This window comes from Bombina bombina, chromosome 5 (assembly GCF_027579735.1).
Source record: "Bombina bombina isolate aBomBom1 chromosome 5, aBomBom1.pri, whole genome shotgun sequence".
NCBI classification, from domain to species: Eukaryota; Metazoa; Chordata; class Amphibia; order Anura; family Bombinatoridae; genus Bombina; species Bombina bombina.
Window position 1 is genome coordinate 1,108,025,470 of NC_069503.1, and position 20,385 is coordinate 1,108,045,854.

A 20,385-nucleotide genomic window follows, 5' to 3' on the forward strand; every position below is an offset into this window, starting at 1 on the left:
ACTTTATGCAATTATATAAAGTTCTAAATATATGTATTGACTTATATTTGCCATGAGTCAGGTTCATGTATTTCCTTCTGCAAACTGTCAGTTTCATATTTGGGAATGTAAACACTTTAAGAAATGTATTTCTTACCTGGGGTTTAGTCTTTTTTTTTCAATTTGACTACTTTTTGCAATTGCGGGTGTTAGGCCCGCGAGTGCGTCAAATGCTAGACTTTATTGCGTCATTTTTGGCGCAAACTTTTTTTGGCGTGAAAAAATACGTTTATGACGCAACTTTGTCATTTCCGGCGTCATACGTGACGCTGAGACCTTTCACACGGCGGCGTCATTAGTGACGCAAGTGTGTCATTTCCGGTAATTTTTGGCGCCAAATAAGTTTACAATACGTTGTGCGTCATCCTTGGCGCCAAATTTTTTTCATTATTTCAATACTCCATTGATGTTTGCCTCCTCGTTTTTTTTTTTTGTTTTTTTTTCTCTATCAAGAGGCCTATGCTTTTGCATTTTTTCCCATTCCTGAAACTGTCATTTAAGGAAATAGATAATTTTGCTTTATATGTTGTTTTTTCTCTTACATTGAGCAAGATGTCCCAATCTGATCCTGTCTCTGAAGTTTCTGCTGGAACATTGCTGCCTGACTTCGTTTCCACCAAAGCTAAGTGCATTTGTTGTAAAATTGTAGAAATTATTCCACCGAATGTCATTTGTAATAGTTGTCATGATAAACTTTTACATGCAGATAGTGTTTCTATCAGTAATAGTACATTGCCAGTTGCAGTTCCTTCAACTTCTAATGTGCATGATATACCTGTAAATTTTAAAGAATTTGTTTCTGAATCTATTATGAAGGCTTTGTCTGCATTTCCACCTTCTAATAAACGTAAAAGGTCTTTTAAAACTCTCATTTAGCTGATGAAATTTCAAATGACCAACAACATAATAATTCATCCTCTTCTGATGAGGATCTATCTGAAACAGAAGATCCTTCCTCAGATATTGACACTGACAAATCTACTTATTTATTTAAAATAGAGTATATGCGTTCTTTATTAAAAGAAGTGTTAATTACTTTGGATATTGAGGTAACGAGTCCTATTGACGTTCAGTCTAATAAACGTTTAAATGCTGTTTTTAAATCTCCTGTGGTTTCCCCAGGTGTTTTTCCCATTCCTGATGCTATTTCTGATATGATTTCTAGGGAATGGAATAAGCCAGGTACTTCCTTTATTCCTTCTTCAAGGTTTAAGAGATTGTATCCTTTACCAGCAAAATCTATAGAGTTTTGGGAAAAGATCCCCAAAGTTGATGGGGCTATTTCTACTCTTGCTAAACGTACCACTATTCCTATGGAAGATAGCACTTCCTTTAAGGATCCTTTAGATAGGAAGCTTGAATCTTATCTAAGGAAGGCCTATTTATATTCAGGTCATCTTCTCAGACCTGCTATTTCTTTGGGTGATGTTGCGGCTGCATCAACTTTCTGGTTGGAAAATTTAGCGCAACATGAATTGGATTCTGACATATCTAGCATTGTTCGCTTACTGCAACATGCTAATCATTTTATTTGTGATGCCATTTTTTATATTATCAAAATTGATGTTAGATCCATGTCTTTAGCTGTATTAGCTAGAAGAGCTTTGTGGCTTAAATCTTGGAATGCTGATATGACATCTAAATCTAGATTACTATCTCTTTCTTTCCAAGGTAATAATTTATTTGGTTCTCAGTTGGATTCTATTATTTCAACTATCACTGGAGGAAAAAGAGTTTTTTTGCCTCAGGATAAAACACCTAAGGGTAAATCTAAGGCTTCTAACCGTTTTCGTTCCTTTCGTCAGAATAAGGAACAAAAACTCAATCCTCCTCCCAAGGAATCTGCTTCCAGTTGGAAGCCTTCCTCAAATTGGAATAAATCCAAGCCATTTAGGAAACCAAAGTCTGCCCCTAAGTCCGCATGAAGGTGCGGCCCTCATTCCAGCTCAGCTGGTAGGGGGCAGATTAAGGTTTTTCAAGGATTTTTGGATAAAATCTGTCCAAAATCATTGGATTCAGAGCATTGTCTCTCAAGGGTATCGAATAGGATTCAAAGTAAGACCTCCTGTGAGAAGATTTTTTCTCTCACACATTCCTGTAAATCCAGTAAAAGCTCAGGCTTTTCTGAAGTGTGTTTCAGACCTGGAGTCTTCAGGGGTAATCATGCCAGTTCCTCCTCAGGAACAAGGTTTGGGGTTTTATTCAAACCTATTCATTGTACCAAAGAAAGAAAATTTGTTCAGACCAGTTCTGGATCTGAAAATTTTGAATCGTTATGTAAGAGTACCAACTTTCAAGATGGTGACTATAAGGACTATTCTGCCTTTTGTTCAGCAAGGACATTATATGTCCACAATAGACTTGCAGGATGCATACCTTCATATTCCGATTCATCCAGAACACTATCCGTTTCTGAGATTCTCTTTTCTAGACAAGCATTACCAATTTGTTGCTCTTCCATTTGGCCTAGCAACAGCTCCAAGAATCTTTTCAAAGGTTCTGGGTGCCCTACTATCTGTAATAAGAGAACAGGGTATTGCGGTGTTTCCTTATTTGGACGATATCTTGGTACTAGCTCAGTCATCAGACTTTTCATCCGGGGGAATGGGAACTCCATCCGGAGGTCTTTGCTCAATTGGTTCTCCGTTGGGGCAAAACAGAATTGGATCTCATGGCGTCTCGCCAGAACGCCAAGCTTCCTTGTTACGGATCCAGGTCCAGGGACCCAGAAGCGGCACTGATAGATGCTCTAGCAGCGCCTTGGCTTATGTGTTTCCACTGTTTCCTCTGCTCCCTCGTCTGATTGCCAAAATCAAACGGGAAAGAGCATCGGTGATATTGATAGCGACTGCGTGGCCACGCAGGACCTGGTATGCAGACCTAGTGGACATGTCATCCTTTCCACCATGGACTCTGCCTCTGAGACAAGACCTTCTAATACAAGGTCCTTTCAATCATCCAAATCTACTTTCTCTGAGACTGACTGCATGGAGATTGAACGTTTGATCCTATCAAAGCGTGGCTTCTCCGAGTCAGTAATTGATACCTTAATACAGGCACGAAAGCCTGTCACCAGGAAAATTTACCACAAGATATGGCGTAAATATCGTCATTGGTGTGAATCCAAGAATTACTCATGGAGTAGGGTTAAGATTCCTAGGATATTGTCCTTCCTCCAAGAGGGTTTGGACAAAGGATTATCAGCTAGTTCTTTAAAGGGGCAGATTTCTGCTCTGTATTCTTTTACACAAGCGTTTGGCAGAAGTTCCAGAAGTTCAGGCATTTTGTCAGGCTTTAGTTAGAATTAAGCCTGTGTTTAAACCTGTTGCTCCTCCATGGAGCTTAAACTTGGTTCTTAAAGTTCTTCAAGGGGTTCCGTTTGAACCCCTTCATTCTATTGATATCAAACTTCTTTCATGGAAAGTTCTTTTTCTGATGGCTATTTCCTCGGCTCGAAGAGTCTCGGAGTTATCTGCCTTACATTGTGATTCTCCTTATCTGATCTTTCATTCAGATAAAGTTGTTCTGCGTACAAAACCTGGGTTTTTACCTAAGGTGGTTTCTAACAAGAATATCAATCAAGAGATTGTTGTTCCATCATTATGTCCTAATCCTTCTTCAAAGAAGGAACGTCTTTTGCATAATCTAGACGTAGTCCATGCCTTGAAGTTTTACTTACAGGCTACTAAAGATTTTCGCCAAACATCTAACCTGTTTGTTGTTTACTCTGGACAGAGGAGAGGTCAGAAGGCCTCGGCAACCTCTCTTTCTTTTTGGCTTCGGAGTATAATCCGTTCAGCCTATGAGACTGCTGGACAGCAGCCTCCTGAAAGGATTACAGCTCATTCTACTAGAGCTGTGGCTTCCACCTGGGCCTTTAAAAATGAGGCCTCTGTTGAACAGATTTGCAAGGCTGCAACTTGGTCTTCCCTTCATACGTTTTCCAAATATTACAAATTTGATACTTTTGCTTCTTCGGAGGCTGTTTTTGGGAGAAAGGTTCTACAGGCAGTGGTTCCTTCCGTTTAAGTTCCTGCCTTCTCCCTCCCATCATCCGTGTACTTTAGCTTTGGTATTGGTATCCCACAAGTAATGGATGATCCGTGGACTGAATACACTTAACAAGAGAAAAAATAATTTATGCTTACCTGATAAATTTATTTCTCTTGTAGTGTATCTAGTCCACGGCCCGCCCTGTCCTTTTCAGGCAGGTCTAAATTTTAATTAAACTACAGTCACCACTGCACCCTATGATTTCTCCTTTCTCGGCTTGTTTCGGTCGAATGACTGGATATGGCAGTGAGGGGAGGAGCTATATAGCAGCTCTGCTGTGGGTGATCCTCTTGCAACTTCCTGTTGGGAAGGAGAATATCCCACAAGTAATGGATGATCCGTGGACTGGATACACTACAAGAGAAATAAATTTATCAGGTAAGCATAAATTATGTTTCTCCAACATAGGTGTGTCCGGTCCACGGCGTCATCCTTACTTGTGGGATATTCTCTTCCCCAACAGGAAATGGCAAAGAGCCCAGCAAAGCTGGTCACATGATCCCTCCTAGGCTCCGCCTACCCCAGTCATTCTCTTTGCCGTTGTACAGGCAACATCTCCACGGAGATGGCTTAGAGTTTTTTAGTGTTTAACTGTAGTTTTTATTATTCAATCAAGAGTTTGTTATTTTAAAATAGTGCTGGTATGTACTATTTACTCAGAAACAGAAAAGAGATGAAGATTTCTGTTTGTATGAGGAAAATGATTTTAGCACCGTAACTAAAATCCATGGCTGTTCCACACAGGACTGTTGAGAGCAATTAACTTCAGTTGGGGGAACAGTGTGCAGTCTCTTACTGCTTGAGGTATGACACATTCTAACAAGACGATGTAATGCTGGAAGCTGTCATTTTCCCTATGGGATCCGGTAAGCCATGTTTATTAAGATAGTAAATAAGGGCTTCACAAGGGCTTATTAAGACTGTAGACTTTTTCTGGGCTAAATCGATTCATTATTAACACATATTTAGCCTTGAGGAATCATTTATTCTGGGTATTTTGATATGATTATATCGGCAGGCACTGTTTTTGACACCTTATTCTTTAGGGGCTTTCCCTAATCATAGTCAGAGCCTCATTTTCGCGCCGGTATGGCGCACTTGTTTTTGAGGACAGCATGGCATGCAGCTGCATGTGTGTGGAGCTCTGATACATAGAAAAGTCTTTCTGAAGGCATCATTTGGTATCGTATTCCCCTTTGGGCTTGGTTGGGTCTCAGCAAAGCAGATTCCAGGGACTGTAAAGGGGTTAAATATAAAAACGGCTCCGGTTCCGTTATTTTAAGGGTTAAAGCTTCCAAATTTGGTGTGCAATACTTTTAAGGCTTTAAGACACTGTGGTGAAATTTTGGTGAATTTTGAACAATTCCTTCATACTTTTTCGCAATTGCAGTAATAAAGTGTGTTTAGTTTAAAATTTAAAGTGACAGTAACGGTTTTATTTTAAAACGTTTTTTGTGCTTTGTTATCAAGTTTATGCCTGTTTAACATGTCTGAACTACCAGATAGATTGTGTTCTGACTGTGGGGAAACCAAGGTTCCTTCTCATTTAACTATATGTATTTTATGTCATAAAAAAATTTAGTAAAAATGATGCCCAAGATGATTCCTCAAGTGAGGGGAGTAAGCATGGTACTGCATCATCCCCTCCTTCGTCTACACCAGTCTTGCCCATACAGGAGGCCCCTAGTACATCTAGTGCGCCAATACTCCTTACTATGCAACATTTAACGGCTGTAATGGATAATTCTATCAAAAACATTTTAGCCAATATGCCCACTTATCAGCGAAAGCGCGACTGCTCTGTTTTAGAAAATTCTGTAGAGCATGAGAACGCTGATGATATGGTTTCTGAAGGGCCCCTACACCAGTCTGAGGGGGCCAGGGAGGTTTTGTCTGAGGGAGAAATTTCAGATTCAGGAAACATTTCTCAACAAGCTGAACCTGATGTGATTACTTTTAAATTTAAGTTGGAACATCTCCGCGCTCTGCTTAAGGAGGTGTTATCCAATTTGGATGATTGTGATTATCTGGTCATTCCAGAACCACTATGTAAAATGGAAAAGTTCTTAGAGGCCCCGGGGCCCCCCGAAGCTTTTCCTATATCCAAGCGGGTGGCGTACATTGTTAGTAAAGAATGGGACAGGCCCGGTATACCTTTAGTACCTCCCCCCATATTTATAAAATTGTTTTCCTATAGTCGACCCCAGAAAGGACTGATGGCAGACAGTCCCCAAGGTCGAGGGGGCGGTTTCTACTCTACACAAGCGCGCCACTATACCCATAGAAGATAGTTGTGCTTTCCAAGATCCTATGGATAAAAAATTAGAAGGTCTGCTAAAGATGTTTGGTCAGCAAGGTTCCCTTCTACAACCAATTGCATGCATTGTCCCTGTCACTGCAGCCGCGTGTTTCTAGTTTGATGAGCTAGGAAAGGCGATTATTAGTAATTCTTCTTCTTATGAGGAGATTATGGACAGAATTCGTGCTCTTAAATTGGCTAATTCTTTCACCCTAGACGCCACCTTGCAATTGGCTAGGTTAGCGGCGAAAAAATTCTGGGTTTGCTATTGTGGCGCAGAGCGCTTTGGTTAAAATCTTGGGCAGCGGATGCGTCTTCCAAGAACAAATTGCTTGACATTCCTTTCAAGGGGAAAACACTCTTTGGCCCTGACTTGAAAGAGATTATCTCTGATATCACTGGGGGCAAGGGCCACGCCCTTCCTCAGGATAGGTCTTTTCAAGATCAAAAATAAACCTAAGTTTCGTCCCTTTCGCAGAAACGGATCAGCCCCAAGGGCTACGTCCTCTAAGCAGGAAGGTAATACTTCTCAAGCCAATCCAGCCTGGAGACCTATGCAAGGCTGGAACAAAGGAAAGCAGGCCAGGAAACCTGCCACTGCTACCAAGACAGCATGAAATGCGGGCCCCCGATCCGGGACCGGATCTGGTGGGGGGCAGACTCTCTCTCTTCGCTCAGGCTGGGGCAAGAGATGTTCTGGATCCTTGGGCGCTAGAAATAGTCTCCCAAGGTTATTCTCTGGAGTTCAAGGGGCTTCCTCCAAGGGGGAGGTTCCACAGGTCTCAGTTGTCTTCAGACCACATAAGAAGACAGGCATTCTTACATTGGGTAGAAGACCTGCTAAAAATGGGAGTGATTCATCCTGTTCCATTAGGAGAACAAGGGATGGGGTTCTACTCCAATCTGTTCATAGTTCCCAAAAAAGAGGGAACGTTCAGACCAATCTTAGATCTCAAGATCTTGAACAAGTTTCTCAAGGTTCCATCGTTCAAGATGGAAACCATTCGAACACTTCTTCCTTCCATCCAGGAAGGTCAATTCATGACCAAGGTGGATTTCAAGGATGCGTATCTACATATTCCTATCCACAAGGAACATCATCGGTTCCTAAGGTTTGCATTCCTGGACAAGCATTTCCAGTTCGTGGCGTTTTCTTTCGGATTAGCCACTGCTCCTAGGATTTTCTCATAGGTACTAGGGTCCCTTCTGGCGGTGCTAAGACCAAGGGGCATTGCTGTAGTACCTTACTTGGACGACATTCTGATTCGAGCGTCGTCCCTTCCTCAAGTAAAGGCTCACACGGACATTGTCCTGGCCTTTCTCAGATCTCACGGATGGAAAGTGAACGTGGAAAAGAGTTCTCTATCTCCGTCAACGAGGGTTCCCTTCTTGGGAACTATAATAGACTCCTTAGAAATGAGGATTTTTCTGACAGAAGCCAGAAAAACAAAACTTCTAGACTCTTGTCGGATACTTCATTCCGTTCCTCTTCCTTCCATAGCGCAGTGCATGGAAGTGATAGGTTTGATGGTAAATCAGAGGACCAGAGACTCATTCTGTTGGTGGCTGTCCCTGGACAACCTGTCACAAGGGATGACCTTCCGCAGACCAGAGTGGGTCATTGTCACGACCGACGCCAGTCTGATGGGCTGGGGCGCGGTCTGGGGATCCCTGAAAGCTCAGGGTCTTTGGTCTCGGGTAGAATCTCTTCTACCGATAAATATTCTGGAACTGAGAGCGATATTCAATGCTCTCAAAGCTTGGCCTCAGCTAGCGAGGGCCAAGTTCATACATCAACCATCAGGGGGGAACAAGGAGTTCCCTAGCGATGGAAGAAGTGACCAAAATCATTCTATGGGCGGAGTCTCACTCCTGCCACCTGTCTGCTATCCACATCCCAGGAGTGGAAAATTGGGAAGCGGATTTTCTGAGTCGTCAGACATTGCATCCGGGGGAGTGGGAACTCCATCCGGAAATCTTTGCCCAAGTCACTCAACCGTGGGGCATTCCAGACATGGATCTGATGGCCTCTCGTCAGAACTTCAGAGTTCCTTACTACGGGTACAGATCCAGGGATCCCAAGGCGGCTCTAGTGGATGCACTAGTAGCACCTTGGACCTTCAAACTAGCTTATGTGTTCCCGCCGTTTCCTCTCATCCCCAGGCTGGTAGCCAGGATCAATCAGGAGAGGGCGTCGGTGATTTTGATAGCTCCTGCGTGGCCACGCAGGACTTGGTATGCAGATCTGGTGAATATGTCATCGGCTCCACCATGGAAGCTACCTTTGAGACGAGACCTTCTTGTTCTAGGTCCGTTCGACCCACTCCAGCTGACTGCTTGGAGATTGAACGCTTGATCTTATCAAAGCGAGGGTTCTCAGATTCTGTTATTAATACTCTTGTTCAGGCCTGAAAGCCTGTAACCAGAAAAATTACCACATAATTTGGTATATCTGTTGGTGTGAATCTGCAGGATTCCCTTGGGACAAGGTTAAGATTCCTAAGAGTCTATCCTTCCTTCGAGAAGGATTGGAAAAAGGATTATCTGCAAGTTCCTTGATGGGACAGATTTCTGCCTTGTCTGTGTTACTTCACAAAAAGCTGGCAGCTGTGCCAGATGTTCTAGCCTTTGTTCAGGCTCTGGTTAGAATCAAGCCTGTTTACAAAATTTTGACTCCTCCTTGGAGTCTCAACCTAGTTCTTTCAGTTCTTCAGGGGGTTCCGTTTGAACCCTTACATTCCGTTGATATTAAGTTATTATCTTGGAAAGTTTTGTTTTTGGTTGCAATTTCTTCTGCTAGAAGAGTTTCAGAATTATCTGCTCTGCAGTGTTCTTCTCCTTATCTGGTGTTCCATGCAGATAAGGTGGTTTTGCGTACTAAACCTGGTTTTCTTCCAAAAGTTGTTTCTAACAAAAACATTAACCAGGAGATAGTTGTGCCTTCTTTGTGTCCTAATCCAGTTTCAAAGAAGGAACGTTTGTTGCACAACTTGGATGTAGTTCGTGCTCTCAAATTTTACTTAGCAGCTACTAAGGATTTCAGACAAACTTTGTCTTTGTTTGTTGTTTATGCTGGTAAACGGAGAGGTCAAAAAGCAACTTCTACCTCTCTCTCCTTCTGGATTAAAAGCATTATCCGATTGGCTTATGAGACTGCCGGACGGCAGCCTCCTGAAAGAATCACAGCTCACTCCACTAGGGCTGTGGCTTCCACATGGGCCTTCAAGAACGAGGCTTCTGTTGATCAGATATGTAAGGCAGCGACTTGGTCTTCACTGCACACTTTTTCTAAATTTTACAAATTTGATACTTTTGCTTCTTCTGAGGCTATTTTTGGGAGAAAGGTTTTGCAAGCCGTGGTGCCTTCCATTTAGGTGACCTGATTTGCTCCCTCCCTTCATCCGTGTCCTAAAGCTTTGGTATTGGTTCCCACAAGTAAGGATGACGCCGTGGACCGGACACACCTATGTTGGAGAAAACAGAATTTATGTTTACCTGATAAATTACTTTCTCCAACGGTGTGTCCGGTCCACGGCCCGCCCTGGTTTTTTTAATCAGGTCTGATAATTTATTTTCTTTAACTACAGTCACCACGGTAACATATGGTTTCTCCTATGCAAATATTCCTCCTTAACGTCGGTCGAATGACTGGGGTAGGCGGAGCCTAGGAGGGATCATGTGACCAGCTTTGCTGGGCTCTTTGCCATTTCCTGTTGGGGAAGAGAATATCCCACAAGTAAGGATGACGCCGTGGACCGGACACACCGTTGGAGAAAGTAATTTATCAGGTAAACATAAATTCTGTTTTTCTTGTGAATCTCCTTTTCTGATTTTTCATCAGGATAAGGCGGTGTTGCGGACTTCATTTAAATTTTTACCTAAGGTTGTGAATTCTAACAACATTAGTAGAGAAATTGTTGTTCCTTCATTATGTCCTAATCCTAAGAATTCTCTGGAGAGATCTTTACATTCTTTGGATGTAGTGAGAGCTTTAAAATATTATGTTGAAGCTACTAAAGATTTTAGAAAGACTTCTAGTCTATTTGTTATGTTTTCTGGTTCCAGGAAAGGTCAGAAGGCCTCCACCAATTCTTTGGCGTCTTGGTTAAAGACTTTGATTCATTATGCTTATGTCGAGTCGGGTAAAACTCCGCCTCAAAGGATTACAGCTCATTCTACTAGGTCAGTTTCTACTTCCTGGGCGTTTAGGAATGAAGCTTCTGTTGATCAGATTTGCAAAGCAGCAACTTGGTCTTCTTTGCATACTTTTACTAAATTCTACCATTTTGATGTGTTTTCTTCTTCTGAAGCAGTTTTTGGTAGAAAAGTACTTCAGGCAGCTGTTTCAGTTTGATTCTTCTTCTGCTTATAATTTCAGTTTTTTTCATTATTATGATTAAAAACTTTTGTTTTGGGTTGTGGATTATTTTTCAGCGGAATTGGCTGTCTTTATTTTATCCCTCCCTCTCTAGTGACTCTTGCGTGGAAGTTCCACATCTTGGGTATTTATTATCCTTTACGTCACTAGCTCATGGACTCTTGCTAATTACATGAAAGAAAACATAATTTATGTAAGAACTTACCTGATAAATTAATTTCTTTCATATTAGCAAGAATCCATGAGGCCCACCCTTTTTTGTGGTGGTTTTGATTTTTTATATAAAGCACACTTATTCCAATTCCTTATTTGATGCTTTCTCTCCTTTTTTATCACCCCACTTCTTGGCTATTCGTTAAACTGAATTGTGGGTGTGGTGAGGGGTGTATTTATAGGCATTTTGAGGTTTGGGAAACTTTGCCCCTCCTGGTAGGAATGTATATCCCATACGTCACTAGCTCATGGACTCTTGCTAATATGAAAGAAATGAATTTATCAGGTAAGTTCTTACATAAATTATGTTTTTCCAGGACTTTAGAAGCTAGAGGAAGTAGTGATATGGGGCGGTAGTTTGCAGGAGAATTGGGGTCGAGGGAGGGTTTTTTGAGGATGGGGGTGACCTTTGCATGTTTGAAGGATGATGGAAATGAACCAGTAGTAAGGGATCGGTTGAATATGTGAGTAAGAGCTGGGGTGAGGGTAGAGGACAGAGAAGGTATTAGATGTGAAGGGATAGGGTCAAAGGGGCAGGTAGTGAGGTGTGAGGAAGATATTAGGGAACTCACTTCATTATCAAAGAAAACAAAATTTATGCTAACCTGACGCATTCATTTCTTTCATGGTGGTGCGAATCCACAAGCCCTACCCAATCTTGTTAATTAAGATTGTATACGTTGAACACCGTACATTTTTGCATCTTTATTTCCCTGCTTTATCCTTTCCTACCTCTCTCTTTGCTATTTATTCCGCTTGGCAATACGTACAAATTGCCTTGAATATTTTGGGTGAATCTTTGCCACCTCCTAGTAGATAGGAAGTTAATCCTATGTGTAATCGTGAACTCTCACCACCATGGAATAAATTGTTATCTCTCTCCCTCACAGTGACTCACAATTAGTCTAGGGCTTAGATATCACAACACTCACTGACACACATTCTCTCTCACACACACATACAAAGTGTGTAGCAGCAGTTTTATTTTTATAAAATTATTTTGTCTTTGTTACTCTACCAATAAAATACAGTTTTCCACTGCTTGTCCATAAAGTGAAAGTAAACTTTGACGAATCTGCGCCCAGTTTTTAAAAATCCTATTATATTTATATATAAAAAAAAATATATATATTTTCACTCATCAAAGTTTACATTTCAGTGGTTTTGTTAAAATACTTACCTTTTCCTCTTGAAAGCCATTTCCCCCGCCTGCCGCTCATCTCTTCATACATCAGAAATGAAGAATCCGGTTTCCTCTAATCACTGTTTCCCCCCCCAGAGCAAACATTGCCTGAGGCCATGCCGTGATTGGAGGAAGCCGGATTCTTCATTTCTGACGTATGAAGTAACGAGCGGCAGGCGGGGGAATCGCTGGTCCGGCTTTCAAGAGGAAAAGGTAAGTATTTTAACAAAACCACTGAAATGTAAACTTTGATGAATGAAAAAGCCCCAGTTTTTAATAGGATTTTAAAAACCCGGGCACAGATTCGTCAAAGTTTACATTCACTTTAAGTTACAGTCAAGCACATCTCTAGGATGACAAATTGAACTGAGATAGATGGGTGCCCTTAGTGAAAATATCTAACTAATCTCACATGAAATTGAACTGGGAAGAGATACATATTTTGTAAGCCTTCCTGATATAAATAAGTAGAAATGTACTACAGTAATTTAATACTGACACTTAAGAGCCAGATTACAAGTGGATCGCTAATTAATGCTCCCACTCAAGCGTTAATTGCACAACCTGACAAGCGCAAAAAGCTTACTTCTAGCGCAATGAACGCTCAAGCGAGAGTGGTTATGCAACAAATCTTTAGAATGTTAGAATGAAACCCATATGTTATGTTTCTCAGAGAAAAAAGAAACATTCTTACATTTCAGTAAGCACTAACCGTTTTTTCATAAAACCACCGCTCTACAACGGACTCCTGTCATGGACAGATTATTTGGCTAATATCACGGTGGCACTGTGTAGAGTTCATGCCATGCTTTCATTTGGCTAAATGCCTAATTACACATGACTTTGTACCAGGTCAAATGTAGCATATGGAAACATTCATTCTGTTATTGTCTATACTTTAAATGCAATATGTATTTGTGGCACTTCATAGTGGCATACTTTACCTTGGTAACTTCAATACTTAAAGGGCAAGCCATTGAGACCCTTTGCCCATGAGGTGCACGTACCTATAGGGCAGTGCTTTCCAAACTGTGTCGGGACACACTAGTGTGTCAGCAGCAGTGTGTAGGTGTGTCCCTGCTTCAGCACAAATTTTTTTAAAATTTTTTTTTGGTTTCTGACTTTCCGCCTGCCTGCTACGCATATCACATGGTTGACACGTGATTGATACCTAGGGGGACACAGATCATCTTAACCTATTGGCGCAGCTCAGTGGGAACTGAAACTATTCCCATTGGCGGCACATTGGCTCCTGACTGCACGTGTAGTCTCCTTAATTAGCTCGTGACTGCATGTGTAGTCAGTGAGTGGGACAGCAGTGTGTTTGCAGCGCGGGCAGTAGTCAATCGGACTCACCGAGCTCTGAGGGCGGCAGCTTAAATGCTGAGCTGAAGTCAGTGGGGTTTTTTTGCAACTAGCTCCCAGTAGTGCATTTTTGCTCCTTCTCTTGATATATGGATAGGAAGTGGAAGCTTAAAAATGCTTGATGATGAAATGCGAGTGTCTTTATCTAATATTCCACTAAATATTCAGAAACCGTGTTCATCCCATCAACCTCATACATCCCATTAAAATATTAAGTAGCTATTGGGGATATTAAACTTTTTTTTTAATTCTTGCACATTCATTCGGTTACTTGTAAATACATTTTGTTGTTATATAATTCATGTATGTGTCTGTATCTCTTAAAACAAGTTAGTTTAACCTAGACATGTGCATGGCGAAAAAATTCGGTTCGGATCAATTTGGATTTTTTCGAATTTTGGTTCGGAGCGATTCGAATTCGGAAAACTTTGAATAAATTCGGTTCGGATTTGTTTCGGATTCAAATAAATTTGGTTCGGATTTGTTTCGGATTTATTCAGATTAGAATAAATTTGTCGATTCGGTTCGGAAATTCGGAATTTCGGTAAGTGTTAGGTGCGATTAGACTAGTATTATGTACTGTATATTAGGTGTAACCCATAGCAGAGTGATATAACCTAATATACTGTACAATACTAGTGTAATCCATGGCCATCCGAATCTACCGAATAAATCCGAAGTAATTCGGATTTATTCGGTAGATTCGGCACTATTTTAATTCGGAAATTCGTTTCGATATGAATTTGCCGAATTTTCCGAATTGAACCGAATCGCACATGTCTAGTTTAACCTCCTTTTTGCTAGTACAACTGAATTACTGTGTCGTGAAATGATGTAGGTCTAAAAAGTGTGTCACCAACATAAAAAGTTTGGAAAGCTCTGCTATAGGGTATATGTACCACATGTATGGAAACCTAGATTACTTAGAACCCTGTTTAGGTTAGGAGTATAATTCACATTGTTTGCCCATACATCATCTGTTCAATAGTTTACACTCAGCTTTTCTCATTGCTGATCTTGAATCCACTATGGAGAGTAACATCACACTATATGCTTCCACAGGTCTCGCCATTGGGGATATTCCAGAAAAACAACCAATTGGTATTGTGCTGACAGTGCTTGGTGTTGTGGTATTGGACTTCAGCGCTGATGCGACCGAAGGGCCAATCCGTGCATACTTATTGGATGTGGCAGACAATGAAGAGCAAGACATGGCACTTAACATCCACGCCTTTTCAGCTGGTAAGTAAACGTTATCCTTATTGCTCAGATTGAGTATTACGGCAACCCCTTAAAGGGATACTAAACCCAAATTTGTTCTTTTGTGATTCAGATAGAGCATGCAATTTAAAGCAGCTTTGTATTTACCCCTATTATCAATTTTTCTTTGTTCTCTTGCTATCTTTATTTGGAAAAGCAGGAATCTAAGCTAAGGAGTCGTCCCATTTTTGGTTCAGCAAGCGCAACCCAGGTGCTGAACAAAAAATGGGCCGGCTCTTAAGCTTACATTCTTTCTTTTACATATAAAGATAGCAAGAGAACGAAGAAAAATTGATAATAGGCGTAAATTATAAAGTTGCTTAAAATTGCCTGCTGAATCATGAAAGCAAAAATGTGGGTTTAGTGTCCCTTTAAGGGTTATAGCTGTATATTGTGCAACAACAAACACGTTCCTCAGAAATAATGAAATGGTATAAATACATTGTTCAATAAAATTGTAAAGTACCTCTTCCTGTACACTTATTCTATAGCTCCTTCCATTCAGGGCATCATTTTGTCTCCTGGTGTGAAGGAGAGGGATCCGTTTTATGGCATTATGCTTGTTTAATATATTCATTAAAGGGGCATTACACTGCGGGGTATAAGTACAGTAGAATGCTTTAGCTTTTCCTCCTGTGCTTGCATCTCTCATCAAAGCTATTCTCTTATTTTAACCCTTCAAAAGTGCTGGTTAGTGAAGCTCTGCATCTTCACACTGGGCACCGCCATCTTGGAATTTCAGTATTCTTGTACCCTGTAACAGAAGCTGTGCACAGATCAGTGATATTGTTGTCTGCTTGGCAAGCTGTATCCTGCACAATACAGAGTGGGGGTTGTACCAATGATATTATTTCTCTTTCTTTCTTGAGGGCTTTTTATATTTATGTAATTGTAAAATGTAAATTTTTTCTATTGTGCAAGGTACAGCTGTTCTAAAAGGCTGCAATGTCCCTGGTCTGTGAAAGTGCACTGCTTTTACCAAAGGAAGCAACAATATGACCGCTACAAGATGGCAACCCCCAGTTAAAAGATGCAGAGCTTTAACAAATGGCTTCTGTAATAGGTTAAAATAAGAGTGGCTTTAAAGAGAACTGCAGATACAGGAGAAACAAAACAATGTTACTGTAGATGTATTCAGTAGTTTATTGTCCCTTTTTAACAAGAAGCCTGTTTTTGGGGTCATGAAATAAGTCATATGAAGCATAACATATGCAAACAAGATTTGTGGTTTTCTATTTATAAAACCTATACTTCAATGGACAGTCTAGTCCAAAATAAACTTTCATGATTCAGATAGAGAATGTGTCATTTTAAAGAATTTTCCAATTTACTTTTATCACCAATTTTGCTTTGTTCTCTTGGTATTCTTAGTTGAAAGATAAACCTAGGAGGTTAATATGCTAATTTCTAAGCCCTTGAAGGCCACCTCTTCTCTCAGGGCAGTTTGACAGTTTTTCACCACTAGAGGGCGTTAGTTCATATGTATCATATAGATAACACTGTGCTCACGCACGTGGAGTTCAGCTGAGCCAGCTCTTATTGGCTAAAATGGATGTCTGTCAAAAGAACTGAAATAACGGGGCAGTTTGCAGAGGCTTAGATAAAAGGTAATCAGAGGTAAAAAGTGTATTTATATAACTGTGTTGGTTGTGCAAAACTAGGTAATGGGGGTATCAGTGCTGACTTAACATTGTGCTCACTCCCGGGAAATGATTTATCTATATGGCATACATGAACTAGCACTGTCTATATGGAAAAACTGTTAAAATGTACTGAGATAAGAGGCGGCCTTCAAGGGCTTAGAAACTAGCATATGAGCCTGCCTAGGTTTAGCTTTCAACAAAGAATACCTAGAGAACAAAGCAAATTTGAGCATAAAAGTATATTGGAAAGTTGTTTAAAATCGCATGCCCTATCTGAATCATGAAAGTTTAATTTTGACTAGCCTGTCCCTTCTTTTTTTTTTTTTTAAGGTCATTCAAAAAAAAGCAGCATGTATATTACAATACTGGAGAATGTGCTGTGTACAGATCCTTACAGCCGGGGTCGACAAATATGTTACAAATGTAGGAGCCAGTCAGAATATAAAGGAGCCAGGCCCACTATTAGGAGTCAATGGTATTTGAATATACCCAATAACCCAAAAAGTTAGGAGCCAAGGGTAAAATTCTCTTTAAATGGAAATATATATTTATGTATAATTGTTTTATATGTTTTTTTTTTGTTTTTGTTTTTTTTTTAGGTTTTGGAGGGGCAATTGGATATATGCTTGGCGGACTTGATTGGACTCAAACTTTTCTAGGAAATATTTTCAAATCTCAACAGCAAGTCCTGTTCTTTTTTGCAGCCATTATTTTTACTGTGTCTGTTGGCCTTCACCTCTTCAGCATTGAAGAAGAACAGTACAGCCCTCAAAATGATCGTGTTGACGATGAAGCAGATACCCTTTCCAGTGTCAAGTTGAATAGTACTCTTGCACCTATATCTCGACTAAATGTCATTGATGAAGATGACCCTTATTCAAATTTTCCAGATGATGTTCAGTCAGAGAACGACCTCAAGCTAGACTTTCTTGAAGTAGAAATTGTAAGAAGCAAAAGTGATTCTGTATTACACATGCCTGATGCTACTTTAGATTATGAAACAGAGCTGCTATTTCTGAATGAGATCGAGCCTTCTATTTTCCAGGACTGCTCATATCCGAACACTCCTCGCACTAACAGCCATGAACATCTAAAGTCTCAATTTACCCGTCTATCTGTGTTCCTCAGGGAGAATGAACGAGAAGAAGAAATGTTGCTGGATAATCACATTAATGAAGCCAAAGTCCCAAATGGCAATGATATGTTACCAAAAGAGAACCTGAACGGACACACTAGAATTGGCATGAAACAATCTAGTACTGCAAATTCAATGCGCCGTAGAAGACACATGTTCTATCGCCAGCCATCTTATACATTTTCATACTATGGAAAAGTAGGTTCCCATCGTTACCGTTACAGAAGAGCAAATGCAATTCTGCTGATCAAGTCCTCACGCAGCATGAATGATATTTATGATATCCAGAAAAGACAGCGACAAAAGCAGAGACAAAGAAATCAGAGCGGTGCAACAAACTCCAGTGGAGATACAGAAAGTGAGGAAGGGGAGACTGAAACCACTGTCCAGCTCTTATGGCTCTCCATGTTAAAGATGCCTAAAGAGCTCATGAGGTTGTGTGTCTCTCACTTGTTGACTTGGTTTTCAATAATTGCTGAAGCCGTGTTTTATACAGATTTCATGGGACAGGTCATATTTGAAGGTGACCCCAAGGTAGGTGTATTAATTAAACGTTATTAGTGCCTTTAGCAAATCCTTCACGTCAGCTTTGGTGTAAAACACACTTTTATTTCCCACAGGCTCCTTTTAATTCTACAGAATTACATAACTACAATGCTGGGGTACAAATGGGATGTTGGGGATTAGTGATTTATGCTGCTACTGCTGCTGTTTGCTCGGGTAAGTAGATTGCACGTAACTCTGTTAATTCAGCTGGACCTGAGACGAGTTGTTTAAAAGGACTGTACAGTCAAAATGAAATTTTCATGATCTAGGTAGAGCATGCAGTTGTAAACAAGTTTCCAATATACTTCTATTATCTAATTTGCTTTGATCTTTTAGCATCCTTTGTTAAAAAGCATACCTAGGTAGGCTCAGTGCAATGCACTACTGAGAGCTTGCTTCTGTGATTTGGTGAGTGCACATATACACAACATGTCATTTTCTCACCCAATATGTTTAGCTAGCTCCCAGTAGAGCACTGTTGCTGCTTCAACAAAGGATACCAAGAGAATGAAGCAAATGTTGATAACCAAAGTAAGTTGGAAAGTTTATTTATAATCACATGCCCTATCTGAATAATGAAAAAAAAAATGGGGGTTCATGTTCCTTTAAGTCTTTGTGTGACTTGATACATTCTTACAATAGTTCAGGGAGATTTAATGCAAAAAAAAAAATGCATGCTCTAATGTGTATAGTATGTAATCTTGCACTACTGAATAAGGCAAATTATAGTCTAGATTACAAGTAGGATCGCTAGTTTATTGCGCACCTGCAAACGGGCAAATTCACTAGTGGCTGGTTGATGCCGCAAGCAAGTATTTTGGGGGGCTAAAGCTGGTGGGTGTGGGCCGTTAGAAAAAAAAAACGGCACTGAAAAGTGCCTTTACATTGTGGTCTATGGGAACTGTGTGTTCCCAGTAAATATATATGTATATGTTTAGAAATGTATATATATTTATATTTGCTGCCCATCACTGCTCTACTTACCCCCTTTGCTGCACTAGTCCTCACGCCGTGTCTGACGGCATGAGAACGCAGCTCCCATTGGAGCCAATGGACGCACGCTCTCATAAACGCAATGCGAACATGAGGACACGTTCGCATTGCACCTCACCTCATGCATTGCACCTCACGCATGTGCTAGCATTACTGAGTTGAGCGCAAATATCTATTTTGCGGAAGCTATATTTTGCGCTTAACTTGTAATTTGGCCCTATATGTTTTATCTCTGCTAGCATTTAGATAACGTATGCTATGCTGGTTCCATTAGGGATTTGAGATTATATAAAGTTGAGAGAAGATTGTCATAGTAATTGTTGGTGGACTAATCAACTTGTTAGTTGCAACATACAACAAATGTAAAAATACTGAACACTCACTGGGTTAATATTATTGTGGCTAATGCTCAGTGTAATAGTTATAATTTAACAGCTGGCAGAGCAAGATAAGAGACAAAAAAACGATCCCGCTTAGAGCAGGAGTTGAGGGACAGAATAATGCGCACATTTCAAATCATTCAGGTGTAAAGCCCTCAGGATTCACAGCCCTATTCTTTGTCTGCAAGACTTAGAAGTATTGTGGATATCTGTCTCTGCGGCTTTGGTGAGCATTTACCCACACAGGGATTCCAAACCAGTATTGCTATTTAACCCTTTAGCTTTCTTGGTTGTATAAGTACATAAAGAGATATTGGGGTATGACTGAAATGAGTTAATGAAGAATGGCTTTAGAACGTCATAATGTATTAACATTGATTAAAGCACTATAAAAATTTAGACCCAAAAATAGCAAATCTGACAAAGAAAATGTCATTTAAAATATGCGCCAAAGACAAAGGGCCAGATTGCAGGTTGAGTGCAAAAATGCAAGAGGTAGGGAACACGAACTTGTGTGAAATACTCACAGCTGCATATTTCTTAAATTAGCCAGTGGTTAATATTTGTGTCAGCAGTAGCATAGTGTGTCCTACAGTATTAGTGTTGGATAATTTCCCTTTTTATAGGTTTCTATGAGGCTCTTACTGTAATTATTTCTGATAATGCTTAAGTTCACATAGTGGCATTTTTTATTTCTTTAGTTAGGGCAGTAAGCACGATGCTACCGTTTTTGCGTAACCATTTAAAGCTTGAGTTATAGATGTATTGGGTGCATTAAAGATGTTGGTAAACATTTAACTAACAGCTTGCAATACCCGATCAAGCATTATTGGTTTCCGCGAGGCAGAAAGCAAAAGGATGCGCTATGCATCACCTATTGTGATTGTAATCTGGTCCA

General features: G+C 40.4%; 1 protein-coding gene across 1 annotated transcript in view; it reads left to right on the top strand.

Annotated features, from left to right (window-relative positions):
* Nucleotides 1–20,385, top strand: part of SLC45A4 (solute carrier family 45 member 4) — a 285,788-nt gene that overhangs the window by 246,843 nt on the left and 18,560 nt on the right. The window contains exons 12-14 of the mRNA XM_053715398.1: nt 14,593–14,772; nt 17,033–18,102; nt 18,189–18,288. Coding sequence (XP_053571373.1) covers nt 14,593–14,772; nt 17,033–18,102; nt 18,189–18,288 — 1,350 coding nt within the window. The remainder of the gene's footprint in view (nt 1–14,592; nt 14,773–17,032; nt 18,103–18,188; nt 18,289–20,385) is intronic.